The sequence below is a fragment of the Varanus komodoensis genome, unplaced genomic scaffold, assembly GCF_004798865.1.
Source record: "Varanus komodoensis strain SLA01 unplaced genomic scaffold, ASM479886v1 scaffold1, whole genome shotgun sequence".
In the NCBI taxonomy this organism is placed as follows: Eukaryota; Metazoa; Chordata; class Lepidosauria; order Squamata; family Varanidae; genus Varanus; species Varanus komodoensis.
In genome coordinates, this window is record NW_025335268.1 from 41,048,524 (window position 1) to 41,067,330 (window position 18,807).

An 18,807-nucleotide genomic window follows, 5' to 3' on the forward strand; every position below is an offset into this window, starting at 1 on the left:
CCCCCCCCCCTTAGATTCCGGGACTGTAGAGGTCTTCAGTACCTGCTCACAACTCAAATGGAAGAAGTGAAGAAATTCCAAAAACTTGTGAGGGAAGCTGTAAAACAACTAGAAGGCCCCCCTTCCAAGAAGGTCATTGAGGCTGCCACTATCTGCCACCTACGGCCTGTAAGATTGCCACTAAACAAGTAAGTGTGAAATTATAGGCGCATAAATAATGCTCCTTATAACTGGTAATGTGTGTGCATATAGGGCCTACTGGATTATTTTAAAAACACTCTCACTTGATAGATATAGATACACATACACATACACGTACATTCTCGATAATCATTTAATATATCTCAATCTTGGATTGAAGAAATCTTTCAGACTTTAGGAATTTCTTTGTTTAATTACATACTTCTTGTAACATCCTGTTTTCCAGCTGCGTCTTCTGTAAGGCTGATGAATTGTTCACAGAATATGAGTCAAAACTCTTCTCACATACGTAAGTGCTTATTATTCCCAACCTTCCCCTTTTTGTCCTTGTGATAAAAGCAAACTTTTTCTCTGAGTTCTGAACAGTTTCTGCTGATAAAGTTCACTTTCTTTTAATAGCTACTGCATGCATGTTCATGTGTGTATAACATATCTTTCAAAATAATGTCTATCTTCACATACATACATATATATATATATAACAATCTCCACAAATCTTTGCATCGCTGAAGTGTGAAAGGTCAGATGGCAATCTTTGAAGAAATGATAGAAGATGAAGAAGGCCTTGTTGATGACCGTTTACCTACTACAAGCAGAGGTCTTTGGGCAGCAAGTGAAACTGAGCGCTCCCTGAAAACCATATTGTCTTTTGCCAAAGCTCATCGGATAGATTCCAAGGCAGTTGAAGAGGGCACCATCTTCTTGGAACTCTTTGAAGCATGGAAAAAGGAATATAAGGTACAATATCTAGAAGAAAACATATTCAGAATATCAGGAATATTTTGATGGTTGCTAGGCACATAGAAAATGTGGGCACAGATCAGTCCATTTATTTGAAAACCATGTTTCCACAAAAATGCATTTAAAGCAGTTTGGAAGAGTTAGAGTACGGGCAATATCAAAACAGCACTATATAGCAAGAATATAATGAGCATATTGAGGAGGTTCAGCAGTACATCATGATGATGATACATGACCAATATAACTGCAGCATTTCAAAACCATTCCTTTCATTTATCTGACCTGTTGTTGTTACATGTGGTCAAGTCATCTCTGACTTATGACCACTCTGTGAATGAAAGCCCTGCAAAATGTGTTGGCCTGAAGATCTCAATAATTATAAACTCAAGGCTCTGGTTTCCTTTACAGAATCCATCCTTTTTGGATTTGGTTTTTCGCTTCTGCCTTCAGGCTAGCATTGTCTTCTCTAGTGAGCCCTGCTTTCCGTGTGACAGCTTCAGTTTTGTTATTTTTGCTTCCAGGGGATATTCTGACATGATTTGAGCTAGGAATCTGACCAGCGCATGCTTTCTTACTGATGTATTGGATTCTATACAAACACAGAAGTAGAAGTGTCATTGCCTTTCTGCACCACTGTTACCAGTTGACTCTGCCACAGTGTGTTTGCATATGCACACATGCGTGCATGCACATACAATCTGCCAGCTGAGATTAAGATTTCATACATCTAAAATGTAGAGTCTAATTAAGAAAACAGTTTAATATGTCACAGGCCTCCTTGTTATATTCATTCATTCAGTCAGTCAGTCAGTCAGTCAGTCATTGTATTGAATTTGTTTAAAGGCCATCCATTAGCATTGTGTTGTAGTGTTACATTAGCTATATCAGGTGAAAGGGCTCATTCTGAGATACTGTGAATAGCTCCTTTTTGCTCATGTTTAAACCCTTTATTAAGAGCGGGATTTTTTTTGTCATGTTCAGACATTCAAACCACTGGCAATAACCAGCCACTAATAACATTAATAGATTTTAGTACCAAATGTTGGAAACAAACTGTCTCTTTACATACAGTTGCTTTGAGGACACATAAGCAGTCCTGTTGGCAGTGATAAAAATAGGACTGGGCATTTATATCTTCCATCTGCTGAGTACTAATAATCTTCAGTTGTCTGTGGCCTTCAAAATGGAGGAACAATTTTACCTATATCCTGCCCTCAAGTTCTGGTTTGCATGGCAGTATCATTTTAAGATGTGCCCACTGTTGGTCTGAATTACATGTGCATCTTTTTTTTAAGTATCCTGTCAGAATTTGGAGAGCATGAGAAAATTTTAAAGCTATATATAGTTCATTTTTCCTCAGACTATAGCTGTTAGGTTATTAAATTATTGGTGTTTAAAAATCTTATCTTTTTAAATATCATCCTGAATATAAATTAAGGTTGCTATCCTGTGATCCTTGAAAGGCATTCCAGGGGTATAGGATATAGGATAGTTCAGACCTCCCTCTCCCAGGGCACTGGCAGAGATCTTCTGATCTTGAAGATGGGGGTATGCGTAACTCCTTTCAGCTGCTGAGGAAACTTCATTTTAGCACGCTTAATTCAGAAGGAAAGAGAAAGCTGGCTACACCACTCCTAGTCAAACTAATTTTTTAATACAAAATGTAAATTTCATTTATATACCTTTGTGGTGATGGACATGTTGCATTGCTCTTTACATGTATATTTACAGAGGAAGTTTACACTCTAATTTTTTATTAGGCTTTTGCCAAAATAGTTTTGAAATCCTTCCAACTGTCAAGAAGCAATATTTTTGTAAACCGCAACCTACAGTACTGTTGCTGATCATTACTTTTATAATTTACTTTCAGCTTCTTCATGAATACTGGATGGTTCTGAGAGATCATGTGTCTGCCATTGATGAACTTGCCATGGCTACAGAACGTCTTCGAGTGCGCCATCCAGAAGAGCCAAAACCTAACCACCCTGTTCTTCACATAATCGAGCCACATGAGGTGACAGCTGATTGTGTCTGAAAAGCAATAGTGCTGCTTAGCAGTTGTTACTGAGGACTACATGTCCTACTAAAAATTCAGTCCTGTACTTGCTTGTTCTTGTGCAGCTTCTTTTTCTTGCTGTGGAGATAACTTAAACACCAAATGTATTCATTTATTTATCTATAGATTGCCTTTTGGATCCACAAGGTGGTCGGCAATAACACATTATTAAAGAAATTCACTCTTAAAATTGCTGAAATCTAAAGTGAAATCCAAAACCGAAGATCAGCAATAGCAGAGTAATCAAAACATGCAACGCAGTGTATGACAAATATTCTGCTCTTCACAGAAACCTCCTGATTTTTGCAAGTTTATTTGGAGTTGAGGGGCAAAAATAAATAAACAAATTGCACAGATTTCCCTTCATAATGCTAGAGTGGATAGTTTACATTGCAAACATGACACAAAAACTTTTAATGAAACATATCCTTAAAATATAAAACTGGTTTTTCAGGTAGAACAAAATCGAGTGAAACTTTTAAATGACAAAGCAGTCGCCAAATCACAGCTTCAGAAGAAACTGGGCCAGCTGCTCTACCTCACTAATTTAGAAAAGGTGAGGTTGACTTGCCTCATTTTCATTTTTATACTGTTATACTGAAAGTTTCTAATGAGCAGTGACTTGATATATGATTTTCTCTTTTACTCTTTCCCCATCTTGCTTTTATATTTAAAAGGAGGTATCTGCATTTGAGTAATTAATTCTTGCATGTCATTATACTCAAGGATGCAAATAGGAGCTATTACATGAAAAAAATAATTCTGAGTTCCTGCAGATCTTTTTCCATCCCTTTTCTTCAAATATGTTCAGTATGAATTGAAAAGATGCATGATAAACTCGTCTTTTTCTGCAACTGCAGATGCGTCTTGTAGCTGATTAGATAACTCCACTTGTAGCTGATTAGATAATTCCACCTATAAGCAAATTCTCTTCTATATTTTTGTAGCTATGTGACAAAGTGTACATAATTTGAAATCTTTGCTGATAAAAATGTTGAAAACTGCTTTAGTACAAGCACAAACAAGAAACAATTTGACTCATTCTGAATTTCAGCTTTGTAATTTGTAGATGACAGCCTTAGTTAAGACAATTATGCAAATTATTTTGAGTAAAATTGGATTCATTCTGTTTTTCTTTTGGTGTATGTTTAGGCACAGTAACTTACAATAGTACATGATGCTCTATGCTGTTTATGCACAGAGGACTTTAAAAATCAATTTGCAATGTGGAAAGAGACTGATGCCTAAATAGTAAAAAGGCAGAAATCCCATGAGGCTTATGTAAGTTCTTAAATGATAAAACTCCAGAATTCAGTGGTTGCCCCATAGAAGGTATTTATGGTTATTCAAAGAGGATCTGTAGTTGGTCAACACTGACTACTTTCTTTTTAGTTTTCTTTTGAATTAGCTCCAGCCTGAGATGGATTTATACATTCATTTCACTCAGATTTCCAGAAACACTTTTATTTTATAATTGTTTAATAACTTCTGAAAATGATTGCCTTGTATCCAGAGATGTATGTCCACAGGTGGAAAATTCCTTATGGTGACATAAGGGCTGCTTCCAACCTAATAGAAGAACACTGCATAGGAAAGTAACTCCACATCCAAATAAGTGTTCTTTTGCTTGCACAATTTCATTTGCATGGCCTTTTTATATCACACTAATGCTGATGTACACCACAACCAGTATCTTTCTTATTCACTGCCTCTCATTGTTACATTTGTCCAAGTTAAATTGCAAATTTCAGTTACTCTTCTTAACTGCTCTGTAAACTTCTTTGTGTATTCAAAAAGAAAACTAGTTGTGCTTTCTACACCTTGCTTAAATTAAAGGAATATACATAGTCACAAGGAAATCTGCCTTTACAAAAACAAATGTTATGGTATAGATATTTAAGCATTTTTCACTTCTGTCTACATACTTCACTTCTTTAACTGAATTTGAAAAAGTGTACTGTGAATAGCTTTTCTTTTGCTCTTCTTTTTCTTTCTCTTTACGAGTCCTTGAGACTCTTACATGAGATTTTCAGCACTCCTGGTTTTTTTCTCTCACCTGCAATGATAAGCTGGGCATCTCTGTTTGTCTTCTCTTCTTCTTTAAAATTGGCAAATGTAAGAGTTTGCTTCATTTTTTCTCAGCTAAATTAAATTTCCCCTAGTAAGGTGACTTTTGGACCCCCACCCTTTTTTCTGGACTCCAAGGAAGTGGCACATGCTTTGATTCTCTTTTTCATTCACTTCACCGCATGCATGGGATTTTTCTCTGTTTTGAGTCTAGTGGGGTACTCTCTCTGTCAGTGTCCTTCTTCACCACAGTAATGAGAACCTGTATTTTTAAACTCTTTTCTTTGTTCTTGCTGTACTAACATTTTCCCACATCCTTTTCCATTCATTCAACCTCCTCCATATCCTCTAAATCTTCTTCCACTCAGCATTGCTACCATCAGTGAAATGCGTTCCTTCATGTTTTCCAGTTTTTCCTTCTGTTTTTATTTTTCTTTTCTTTCTCACTGCATACTCTAGTTGCTAAATGGACAACCTCAGCCGAATGTTGGGAAGAAGGAAATCATGCACTGCTTCTAGCACCATTCTGTTCTCTATTGGATTATAATTGTACCAAACATACAAATAGCCCCTTTGCCCAGGTTGGTGATCACTTAGAACGTCTCTCAGTTGAGAAAGTTTCATATTCTGGCCAATTTCTTGTTGGGTTGAGGTAAGAAGTAAAAGGTGGTCACTGAGCTCAGCACTAATTCTCCATCGTAGGTTTGGACAAACTGGCTGTCCCAGGTATCTCATTGCAGTCTCACAAGAGAAAAGCAAATGGGGCATCCCCTGGGCATTTCTGCCTTTCCTTTTATCGTCTTTATTTCTTTTTCTCCCTCACCCACCCTGCCACACCTTACTTTGAAAAAAGGAAGCTGGCTGTATTTCTTTCCCTGAGGAATCAGCTTGTGGCTGCACCTCTAACCCAAACACTGCCTAGGACGCTCATCCAGGCAACACTGTCAGGCCAGGATGGTGTAAGGCAGGAGTCGACCTGCCACGTACAGGACTGCAGCCTGTACTTTTGCTCCCATTCCCTTTTCTGTCCAAAGCACAGACAATCAGCCATAAGATCCAGGTGTTGCTATGGACAACTTCCTTCTAGTGCCAAAACAACCTGCCTGACAGCCACTTCATGTACACTCATACACTGGTTGATCCCAGATTCCACCGTGCTGTCTCTCAACATGAGTTGTGTCTTGAATCTGGGAACCAGTCTCAAGGTGTTTGAGTCTCATCAGCTTTCCACGATTTGACTTTGCAGCTCAGGCCCAGTTTCCTATTGCCAGGTGGAGCCCCGTGGGGTTAGCTTGTTTGACTCTGAAGTCACAAGCTGGTACATACATGGAGCATACATAGCACATGCAGATACATAGAACAGACAGACAGACAAACACTGAGACATCTTACCAACCTACCCAAAAGGTAGGTGATATTGCTGGGTTCATTTTTCGGCAAGAGCTGGTCCTGTGGACAGCTCCCTTTCATCAGCACACAGTCCTGGCTACTGGACAAGGCTTCCTCAAATGAAGGATGCACATTGCATTGCTCCATAGTCAGATCCATGGCTGGAGAGTCAGATGTGTCCTATGTAGGGCACCAAATTTGTTGGGGACAGAAAAAGTCCCTATTGTTCATTGTCTGACCATGAGAGAGACAAGCAATGCCAGGAAATTGTTTTATATAAGAAAAGACAACTGTAGGTGCACACTAACAATATAGAGTGAGCTCATCTCCAGTCTCAGGCGCAGTGAATTTATACAATTAGGGGTGGTTTTTTTTTTTGTAATGATTAGTAACCGAAAAGTCATAACAGAAAGCTTTACTCAATAAAAGCAGGACACAGCCATCAAAAAGTGAAAACATAATCAGCATGAAACAATCAGTTACTTTTATACATGGTTATCTTGACCTCCACTTTCTTTTAGGATATTTGGTGTCAAAACATCTGCCTCCAAGCTTATCCTTACAAATTCTGACCTTCTTGGCAGAGGTTTATTTTATATGTTCAATCCTCTTGTGTCTCTCTGGTAGAACCCTAAGTAACTGACCCTTGTTGTTTGGTCACACATATATATATATATTTCCAGTATCTTCTTATAAGCTTTTTCATAACTTGTATAAGATTTTATGGAACAATACTAATACATTTTCTTCTTCCATTCATGGGCTTTGAATCTAAGCCCACTGCTTCCAGTTTTTCCAGGTATTTTGTTAGGTTTATATATATAAAGAAATACTGGATTGACTTGGCAGACATATAAAACTTTACAATCGTTCTAGTCTCAAATTATTTACAAGATTATTTGAAGTATTGAATAACTTTTTAAATACTTCTGTAGTCTCAGGATAAAACAACTGGAGGAGTTAATCCAGAGCCCTGTCCAATTTGCGCACGACAGCTGGGAAAACAGGTAAGAAGTTTGGCTTTGGATTTTTCTGTAGCAATCTGTATTTCACTGTTGCCATAGTTGAAATAGGTTTCTTTATTCAAAATAAATTTGTGTACAGCCTCAGAATTGGACAGATGAATTAGTCATTCTTGAACCATATTGCATGTATGATGACATAGACTATGCAGTTATAGAATTTAGAAGTAGATGTATAATCCTATTCCCTGAGAATATTTGATTTAATATTTTAAAAGTTAACTTTCTAGACCTTAAAGCCAGAAACTTGCATAGCATTATACATGTAAAGAGTCAATGGGAGGCAAAGAAATTTTCCAGGGATCAAGAGAGGCCTTTAATGCTGGGCTTAATTCTTTGTCCATTTGTTTGATTATCAAAAGAGTGCAAAGTGAGCAGTATTGTGCAAATGTGCACAATTCAGCTCTTGGTGCAGAATTTAAGTGCAGGGTATGCAAAAATCCTGTGCAGAGCCTCATTCTGTTGAGTAAATTTTCCTGTGAGCACAGTCAGTGAGAAATATTAGTATGCCGCAAAGGAGACATGGAATTCTGGAAATAGTACCTTCATCATTTCATACTACTACTATCTGATTCCTAAATTTGAGTATGGACTACTTTCATTAAGCACATTCATTCATCTCAAATTTAGAAATGACTGATTTATCTGCCTTTGAGCAGATTTCATATGCCCAACAAACATTTTTTTTTCCTAAAAAACATATGACTGACATGTCCTTTTTAGGCAACCACTGTACTTGTTTAGCATACATCATAGGTTCCCAGAGCTGGTGTTATATGTTTGTCCCTTCCTTAGCATGACGGGGCTTGGGAGAAGGGTTGGGCAGTCTGAGACTGAAAGAGGCAAGCAAGCCACATGTGAGAATGAAGCAGATTGAGACAATGTTGTATAAATGTTGAAAAGGCATTTGGGAATAGAAGGAGTTGCAAGTACTTAATATTCTCATTATTGATTTCCTCCATGATAAACGTTGCAAACTTAAAAATAACATTTTCCTGATTCTGCCAAGCTTGATGTTGCCAGGACTAAGAAGCCTTCCATTTATCTATGATGACAGAATTCATGCCTTTAGAATCTTTAAGAAATTAAGCATTATAAATGGAGAATTGTTCGTATATTTGAATGGTTAAACACTTAATATTACTACATTTTGACATTTACATGTTTTTGCAATAACTTCAAGGTCAACAATTCTGTGTTTACACACTCTCCTTTTTTTTGTATAGTGGGCAGTCTTGACATGTGGACATTGTTTCTGCAATGAGTGCATAGCTATTATTATAGAACAGTACAGCGTTGGAAGTCGCAGAAGCTCAATAAAGTGTGCCATCTGCAGGCAGACAACATCACATAAAGAAATCTCCTATGTTTTCACTGCAGAGATTGCAAACCAGGAGGATGATATACCTGTGAAGGTAAACTACCATACATATAGGCACTTTAGATAGACAGACAGATACATGTTCCTAAGTATCCATTTCAGGTATTCGCATTTGCCTTACTTAAATGTAAATTTTGTGGATTTAATACTTACTACATTAATAGACTTTCCAGAGCCTATTTGTCAAAATAGATCACTTATCAATAAAAAACACTATGAACTTCCCATGTCATGTGAAATCTGAAAAGGTTAGTGCTATGATACAGCCAAAATTAAGCATTTTTTCATGTTAAACATCTCAGTATGCACAAACTTAAATGTTCCCATATTTAACTCTTACTTCAAAACTCCTTTGGGTTTTCATTGGGTGTATCATGCTTAAGGTACTATGGCATTTATCTTTAGGAAGAAATGAAGCATCTAAGACTTTATGACTTTCTAACTTTAGAATTAGAATTCTTAATCTCATACAGGATACTGAGTAAATTTGTATATCATGCTAAGTCCCTCTGGGAATGAGGTTTGGTTGTTAACCCAACAGGTGATTGGGTACACTTTGACTTTCCATAGCTTGTTTTACCTCTTGGTCTTCCTGCTGGTTCCTGGAATGTTTCCCAGGTGCCTTTGCAGCAGAATTCACATTTCTTCTGTCCCTATGTTATGACCTTTTCTGCAGTTGTTCTACTGGGTTTGCCAGCTACCAGGGGACCTGCTCCCCACAGCAAATCAGATCTCCAAATGGAAGTAATTTTCTGAGCCCTTAGAGAACAGTAATGTGTTCACAAACTTTAAAATGGGAGGGGGGGAGCTTCAGGGATATGCAGATTTCAAGGGAAAAATATGCAAATATCATGACAGAACAGTAAAGCAAAGGGGGAAAATGATGCTTTTGCTCCCTAGCCACTTCCAGCAATCCACAAAGAAGTTGGGTTCAGACATCAGCATAAGCCACCCTGAACAACATAACTAGCCATGTGTTCTCAGGATGGCTGGTTTGTGAAAAGTAGGTCACTCTGTGTTAACCACACTCTGTTTGGACATCACGACAGCCCACCATAGGTGATCATCTATATGGGTTGTTGTGCCATGCAAAACAGGTCAATATCTACTTTGCCTTCCCACCCTTCTTCTTTATAATATTGTCATCATTCACCATCCTACTATATTCCTCTTACCATATTTACAAATATCTCTAGGTGGCTTACAAAGAACATAAAATATATTGAGCAGCATCCAGTTGGTGTCATTGTGCAAATTCCAGTAACACTAGTGGAGCTTCAATCTTTCCATTGTGTAGCCACTTGCACAACCGTGCATATGCAGACATAACTTTAGTACGTTTTTCCACTTGCATGTAATTCAGAGCTGCGTTTCTGCCACCGTTATTAGTACAATGTCATTTGTACTAACAGAATGACATGGACATATCAACATACTGTCCATTCACACAAAACATTTATAAAAACACTAACACAAAGTATTCATAATTGTGGGATCTGGTATAACAAAAAGCTAGGTGATGATTAGCCATTATGCATATACGTATACATCTACCTCAATGTTACTTTCTACATAAAAATAACATAATTTCACTAACATAAGGAAATTACTGAATTCCTGATATACTTGGGCATTAACCGATAGCTAATGATACTACCAAACAGTGAAAGACAGGATTTGTAAAAGCTACTCAAACTGAATAGCAAATATTCATCATTCCACCTAAATGTGGCATTTTTATTGGCAGCAAACCTAGAACTTGACACACCATAAAAACTGATAAGATAATTTGTTGATGAATTAGAATTTGTGTAGTTTATAATTCATCAGACAGCAAAATATTATTTGGCATGTCAACCTTAATGTAGCATATTTAGTGTGTAAGAAAGCTGCATGCTTACATTTGAGTATGGCATCTACAAAACTCTTATAATTTCAATAGATAACTTAAAAATGGATGCAGATTTCTTGAGGGCTAGTTTTGATAGATTTCACTGTGTATAGGACACACAGGTTTAATGTACAAATGCACTATATCAATGATAGAAAATTTACATTTTCTTTCTTCTTCAAAGGGAAGTCACTCCACTAAAGTAGAAGCTGTGGTCAGGACTCTAAGGAAAATCCAACTCAAAGATCCAGGGGCCAAATCCCTAGTATTTTCAACGGTATTTCTGACACTTTTACCTCCAAAATGTACATTGTGTGAGAGGTGCTGTATGACTGGATTATTGTGAGATGAATACTTGGGATAATTTTAATTTAAATTAGAGTACATTGAACAATGTCTCTTTGGCGTGATTGCCCTCTCCTTTGGATGCTAGGAACAAGCTTGCTTAGCTGATGCAGTGAGTATTTACCTGCAATATGGTAATGGCTTCCCTTTTACTTTGCAGTGGCAAGATGTGCTGGATATCATTGCAAAAGCTCTGTATGATAACAGCATGGAGTTTGCTCAGATCAATGGAATTAACAAATTCCAGGTAAGTGACTACAGCAAGTCACTGTGAATTATCAGGTCCTTTTTCTTTCCCTTGAGAATGATAGTGAGGATGGCAGTAGACAAGTCTGCCAAAACGTGTTGTATTTGAGCTGATAATGTAAATTGAGCTCCCTGGCAATTGCAGCTAACAAAGCAAAGTGTTTATAACCACCAACTTGGCTTTTGAAAAGGGTTAGACATATGCATAGCCTTATCCTCTATCAGTTGTTCCCAGCCATGATGGCTCAGTACCACCTCCAGTAACAGAGGCAATATCTCTTTGTATGTGGGGAAACAGGAACAGGAGGGTACTCAGGTTCTTCTTGTGGCTTCTGGTTAACCCCTGAACATACATGGTGCTAGAATAGATGGGCCTTAGTCCTATCTAGCTTAGCTGTTCTTATATAAGTTGTCTCTGGCCTATGCATTCTGTCTCCCCAAATCATGCCTGAACCAGGCAACAGATAAGAACCCCCCGCATGGTAATCTAGCATCTCTAATATTTGTTGGCATTAGAGAGAGAAGGTGCAGCCAGGGAGCAACACTATCAGAGGTAGGAGTGGATAATGCCAGGATAATGGTTCCCTTATAAACCTTATGAAGAAATGATCAATAATGAAGCAGTAGTGCCAGAAGGTGAGCCTTCCAGGTAAAAAGGCATTCAGCTACTGAGGAAGAGCAAAAGAAAAGTATGAATAGCACTGCCACTAATGATGCAACTAAATCAAAGGCAAAAGGAAGTCTAGTGGCTGACACGCACAGGTGAAAGTCTGGTGCTGCTCAACACATAAAATTAGAACAGGAAACATGAAAAGTGTGAATCAAGGCAAACTGGAAACGGCAAAGCAAGAAACGGTATGGCTGAACAGCACAGTACTTAGTGTGAGTGAACTGAAGTAGACTGGAATGGGAACATTTTCAGTCAGCCAGACACAAAGTGATTTACCCTGGAAATGACAAAGAAAAATAGAATGAGTCTAATACTGAGGCAAGATGTAGTTCAGGCATTAAGCAGCTGAAGTGCAAAGTCCAACTGAATCATCAAACAGATTTTGTGGAAAATCAAAACATTCAAGTCTACTCTGCAACAACAGATAATGAATTAGAAAAAATCAAAAACTTTTATGCACATATTCAAGAAATAATTGAAACAAGACATGCTGACCATCATAGGTGACTAGAACATTACAGTAGGAAGCAGTACAGAATCAAATGTTAGGGAACAATTTGGCCTATGAGTAAGAAATGAAGCAGGAGAATGCCAGGTGGTGGGAGCCTGAAGGACTGAGGGAGAAACAAATCATGGTAGGCCACCATGTCTGTGATTATCTGCTAGAGAACGCAGCCGCTGTGGTCTCTTCTCTGGGTGGCTTCCTTCCCTTCAACCTGCCTCCCTCTCTCTGGCATACATGCAGAGCAGCACTGTTTCTGGCATTCTAATTATTTGTATTGATTTGAATCAGCCTGCTGTCTGCTCTGCAGATAAAAGCAAGATATGTAATTATAAGAAAATCAAAGCTCTGAGCACTCCAGAAGCCAATGTTTGGCTGTAAAATGGGATAAAATATAATCCCACTTTTCACTGATGATGAAGTGAACCTTGAGGTTATCCAGGGCTCCTGTTTGCTCAGATTCTGAAACCCCTTCAAACCATTTTAAGCTCTGTTAAATGGAAAGAATGATTATCCTTTACGGCAGTTAATGAAGCTGACAAACTGCTTAAGCACAGTTGAATGAAAAGGGAAATTTCACCCGGGCTGCAGGGAGGAGATGTGTGTACCATGGTTAACATGCAGTTAGTATTATCTGTGCACTGGCCTTAAGCATTCTGCAGCTGTTATATCTCAGTGGGCTCTGCTTTGTGTTTGTAAAGGATTTAGCATTCAGTGTCATTAGTCTATAGTATTTCATGGCAATTGACTTTGCTCTTGCAGGTGGTGAAATTTGTATGTGTTTGCGTGTGTGTTTCCCCCCCAGTCTTCTCAGTTGAAATATCTATCTATCTATGTCTATTTGTCTTTAAGGAAAATCTCTCTGCATTTAAATATGATCCTAAGATCAACATACTGCTGTTGCCCCTCCATACTGGCTCCAATGGATTAAACATCATTGAAGCAACTCAGGTCCTCCTGGTGGAGCCCATATTGAATCCAGCACATGAGCTACAGGCAATTGGCAGGGTCCACCGTATAGGACAAACTAAGTAAGTCCCAAAACATGATGGCTAGGCTGACCTAGCCACCACAGAGGCTGTCAGGGGACTGAGAATAGGTGGCAGGTTAGTAGCAGTACAACTTAACTGGAGATTTCCAAGTAGAAAGCTTTCAGACTTGTTGCTGCTATAGCTTACCTTTGTGCATTTTTGTTTGTATATGCCACTGGTTTAGGACGTAATCAAGGTTTTGATGAAGTTGCAATTAGTAGATCCTTGCTCAAACTGCACTGAATGTTGACATTTTGGAAACCCTGAGGCCATCAGTGTGTGTTTAATAGTTCCATCAAGAAGAATTTGGAGGTGGGGTGAGAATCCTGTGATGAATCTTCTGAGATTTCTGCTGGATTTGATCATCTTACATAGCACACACATCATGGATTATGCATTAGCGATTTTATGCCTACTGCGGACTTCTGTATATGGAGTTGCAAGGGAGGAAGTGTTGTTAACTCACCAGTTTTTTTCTTATAGAAACAATGTTGTTATCTCACTCCATCTCTAAAAGTCACTTTACTAGACATCAACTGGGTTCAGGTGACATACCATGGCTCCTTGTGAGTCATTTAACCCACAACAATCCAAGGGGCCCATGGGCAGCATGTTGTACATGCAACCCCTAGGGTGGGGATGCCGTCATGTTGTGTGAACCCAGTGAGCACATGGCTGTTTAATCCTCACATATCCCATTTTGCCAGGTTCCACAGCACAACAACCCCAGGTGAGGACTGCATATTCAGAATGATGAGTGCACACACCACAGACTGGCTATAGGTTGAATAAACCAGAGTGGTCAGATGTGTCTTTTTAACAGCCTCTTTGCAACACCAGTTGGCTAGGAGTACACAGGCTTATAGAAAAAGATAGTTTGGAAACACTCATAAGTCTTTCCTTGTCAGAAACAGTGTCTGCCTTTTGTATAACCAGTGTTTCCCTAAATAGGGTTTTCTGAAGATATGCTATAAATATAGCCTCTTAGGAAACAAAAATGTTTTGATTCTTTTTAAAAGGAACAAGTTTAAAATTACTCTGATTAGTTCTGATAACATCTATCATATGAATATTGTTGGAAGTGATAAAAAATAAAAACATGTATAGCACTAAATTTTAACCTGTGCTGAACATTTTCTTTTCAAAATTTAGGCGCACCATTGTTCATAGATTCTTAATAAAAGCAACAATAGAAGAAAGAATGCAGACAATGATGAAAACAGTAGAAAGAAGGTAAGTAAAACCTGCTTTATCTGTGTAGCTTAAATAATGCTGTCCTTTTCAAGTAATTGACATTCACATGTGCAATGCTACAATGTAAAATAAACATTTTGGCTGCAAAGCTTTGAGTAAGTCCCATTTAACATACAAATACATGTGTGCAGAATTCTATTAAAACCAGGAAACTTTTTTTTAAGCATCATGGTACACAATGGGGATAAGGAGGAGGCAGTAATATCTAATATCGGTATTTCTGAATCACATGCTACGCAACTCCTAGTTGTGAGGAATGGAATGAACTTGATGCAGAAAAAATAACAATTTCCATATGTTTAATCATTCAAAGAGTAGGCCTTGAAAGGCAAGTGTGTGGATCCCATGCAGCAAATGTGTAATAACTGCACATTTATTTTGCAGTAAACGGATAATTTGGAAGGCCCCTAGGGTTCATGCTTCTGGATTTTATGTATCTGCATGTTCTTCTTTGTGGACTCTGTGCATCGCACATATGGGCTCTGCGCCTGCACATTACCTTTATTCAGGAAGATTCTCCTAACTAAGCTTAGTGTATTTACTAAGGGGGGAGTCCCATCCCTTCCCCCTAGAATAAATAGGCAGGGCTCCTGCCATTTTCCCCAGTTCACTTTCAGCCACCATTTTTAGTGCCTTGGGTTTCCTAGCTTTGCTATTCTCAAACTTTCTGTTTTTCTCTGACTGATTTTCTTGAACTACTTTGCCTCATACTTACCTCATGTTTTTTTACTTTAAACCTCTCTTAAGTGAAACCCTTTTCTTCCCCTTCCCCCCATTTCAGTCACCCACAAAACGGACTCCTATTATCTTCTTCACCTCAACTATCTTCATTTTCCCTGCCTTTTTTGCTCCCTCAGTGGCTCTCAAGGTTGCATTCAAAAAGTGTGTTCCGTGTAACGGTAAAACGGAGCCCACCTATTTATACTAGGGGGAAGCGGGTGGAGCTCTCACTAGAAATACTAAGCTTGGATAGGAGAATCTTCCTGAATGTAGGCACTGCGCAGGTGTAGAGCCCATATGTATGAATGCACAGGTGACCACTCGAAGAGCGTCAGTTGCAGGTACGCAACCTTTTGTATAGTCTTTCACACCATTAGAACAAAGAATCATTTTCTACCACTCATTTTGTGCTTGGTTTGAAGCCAAACAGAAACAAAAAGTGAATTGACTTTTAAATTTTTCTGGTGAAGCAGCCAGTTGTCTGAGTCATTATGAACCCAGAATGCCAGGCAGTGTGCACAGACAGCCCACACGACTTGTTACAGGCTGGCTGAGTGCTTGCTTATGTGAAGAACTATTCATGCAACCTGTTGATCATTCACAAGGGCAGATTGGCTTTTTTCTTGGGCAAAGCAATCCTATGGTCCCTCTGAGAGCATTCTAGGTACTGTAGGATATGGTGAATCATCCCTCCTGATGCTTTATTAGATACTGCTATGATCTCAGAAGGGGTAAGCCAAGATTGGACCCTCCTCATCCTTTTGCAGCTTAAAATCCATACTTGCAAGGTTTTAGAAGTTTATGCAAATGTTGAATTGTCTTGATTCTGTGGACAGAGTTGGTTTTTAAAAATTTACTGAAGAAAATGCTTATTTAGAAACAGTTCACAATTCTGAAGGTAAACATAAATGTATCATTGCTAAATTCAGTCTGGAAGAATTTGTTTAAGGTAATGGATAGGACTCTTATAGAAACAGCTGTCCTTGGAAAACCCTGCAATTAAAATTGTAACAGAGATCTCTTTGCTTCTTTTGTGATCATCTCAGGTACGAGCTTTGTTTCTCAGGGTGAAATCCAACACTGCTTATGTGGCAGTGGATCCCAGTGCCAGTGTAACAGGAAGCTTCCTTAAGTGACTGGAAATTAGCCCAAATGCTCACTTCTGGAGCAGAACAGGCAGATACAGAAGGGAGATGCACTAACCTGTCTTGTTCCAGAAACTAGGATGTAGGCTCATTTCTGGGGTTGCTTTAGGCACGCCAGCTTCCTGTTGCACTTTCAGTGGATGCTGCTGGCATAACTCAGTCAGCAGAGATGCAGGACCAAGGTTGGATGTTGGGTGCTATTCTTAGCCTTTTTGTTGATCTGTTCCCTTCCCCTACTCCTATTTTTTTTCCTGGAAAGCCACTCTAGTTCTATGAAGCATTCAGAAGCCTCAGTGTTAACAGTAGCTGATTTGGCAGACCTTTTCTCAGAGGAAACTGAAGAACTGGAATGAAGCCGTGCATTTTGGGCTATTTTTTATTTCCTAAGCCACCAAACAAAATCGGTTGACTATTCTGAAATTCCTGTAGATGTCACCAAACACCTACCCTTATTTAGATCTATGAATCGCTAAGTATGGTAAACAGCTTTCACTGGATTCTCTGGCTGTGGATTACTTCAGCAGATTATTTCTTAATAAAGAAGAGCAATCGCACTTTACACAAACATTACACAAACAATGACATTCTACTTCCAAAGAACACCAACATCCTAATCCAGATTTATTTGTGCATAAAAACGTTTGCTTGACTGCTTATACCAAAATGCAGATGTGCATTCCTTGAAAAGCATTGGAGTGTGTGTAGCTGGCATTCATCTTTCACTGTAGATTGGATTTATGCCTAAAGTTTCCAAATCGAACAAGAGGCATGCATGGATCTCTTTTGCTGGATCAAGGTGTTCAACTAGACTTTGAAAAAAATAGTTTTGCCAGGCAAAGAAGGGTATGAAAATCATGAACCAATTATTTTGCCTCCATTTCCTGTAATTGTTTAAAAAGTCCCTGAATAAGCAAATTTTTCCCAAAAGGGCTTCTTTTTAATAATAATAATAATAATAATATTAATAATGATAAATATACTGCTCCCATTTTATCATGCAAGCAATGTTTTATCACCTTAACACTTAAGTATTCAGTTGTAGAAACCACTTAGGTATTTGTAAGCCTTTTCTAAGTATTGCTGCTGTGATATTTTGTTGTAGAAATTGGATTTTTTGCTTGTTTATATTTAAATGTTTGCTGTTCATGTTTTCTGTTCCTTTGATAAATTGTGTCTTTTGTATGACCTTTTGTCTTGAAATTATAGCTGAAAACATCTGATAGACAGATTTTTTTTTAAATTCTTAAAGCTATTGTTTAAAATCTGGATTCTTGTATCCTAATAAAGTGGCAAATCTGTCTTTCATTTTCATGTAATATCTGTATCATTAAAATATGACACAGTTTGCTTATTGACAGAATTCTGTTTTGTTCTGTTTTGCATTAAATGTAATGCCAAAATACTCATTAATATTAAACATTGATTTCTTTTTATAAAAGGGATATGCCAAACAAGAGTCACTGTATTAACTAAGATTCAATATGAAATTCTTTGAGAAGGTTATTCCATGTAAATCTTTTGACAAAGCAGCTGGTATCCAGCTGTGTCATTCTATTAGAACAAAAGATACTGTGCTACCAGAAACTAGATTCTGAGCTCTGCACACGAAAAAAAAAAATCAAATAAATTGTGTGTGCACAAGTGTGATTGTGCAGATTTGTTGTGCAACCCCATTGTGCAACAGGTTGCATGAGCTTACTAAGTGACTACTCGTAGGATGCAAAGCTTGAGCAGAGCTCCATTGTGCTGTCTGAGTGTGGAATGGCTCCATTGGATAGAGCCCATTCTCTTCATGTAGGGAGAGCGCATGTGCATATTTCAAATCTCATGTAACATCTGGAAAGTGGACGCTTTAATATCATCAGCTGGAGCTGTCATAAATCACTACTTTAAACATATATATTATATTTTACTGTACTGTTACTATCAGATACCCCAGAGGACTATTATTGGGCAAAAAGGCAGTTTATCAGTAAAGTAAATGGAACGGATACCCACCAACACCAGAATGGAGTATTTTTATGTACAGCTTAAAACTGGCTTCATTTCCTTGCAAACTTACCCACACCTGACATATTACAGGGTGGAGACTCAGTGTAGCAAAATATATTTGCAACTTGTGCTCTTCACAACCTTGATATTGGTC

At 38.2% G+C, this 18,807-nt stretch overlaps 1 protein-coding gene across 2 annotated transcripts in view; it reads left to right on the top strand.

Annotated features, from left to right (window-relative positions):
- SHPRH (SNF2 histone linker PHD RING helicase) overlaps window positions 1-18,101 on the top strand; it is a 53,661-nt gene extending 35,560 nt beyond the window's left edge. The window contains exons 19-30 of one of the 2 annotated variants that reach the window (XM_044423179.1): window positions 15-188; window positions 428-490; window positions 714-939; window positions 2,813-2,956; window positions 3,453-3,554; window positions 7,390-7,461; window positions 8,703-8,891; window positions 10,933-11,025; window positions 11,254-11,340; window positions 13,364-13,542; window positions 14,695-14,775; window positions 16,921-18,101. In XM_044423179.1, coding sequence (XP_044279114.1) covers window positions 15-188; window positions 428-490; window positions 714-939; window positions 2,813-2,956; window positions 3,453-3,554; window positions 7,390-7,461; window positions 8,703-8,891; window positions 10,933-11,025; window positions 11,254-11,340; window positions 13,364-13,542; window positions 14,695-14,775; window positions 16,921-17,014 — 1,504 coding nt within the window. In that variant the 3' untranslated portion in view covers window positions 17,015-18,101. The remainder of the gene's footprint in view (window positions 1-14; window positions 189-427; window positions 491-713; window positions 940-2,812; window positions 2,957-3,452; window positions 3,555-7,389; window positions 7,462-8,702; window positions 8,892-10,932; window positions 11,026-11,253; window positions 11,341-13,363; window positions 13,543-14,694; window positions 14,776-16,920) is intronic. The other variant, XM_044423187.1, reaches the window with a different exon arrangement.
- Window positions 18,102-18,807: the final 706 nt, after the last annotated feature.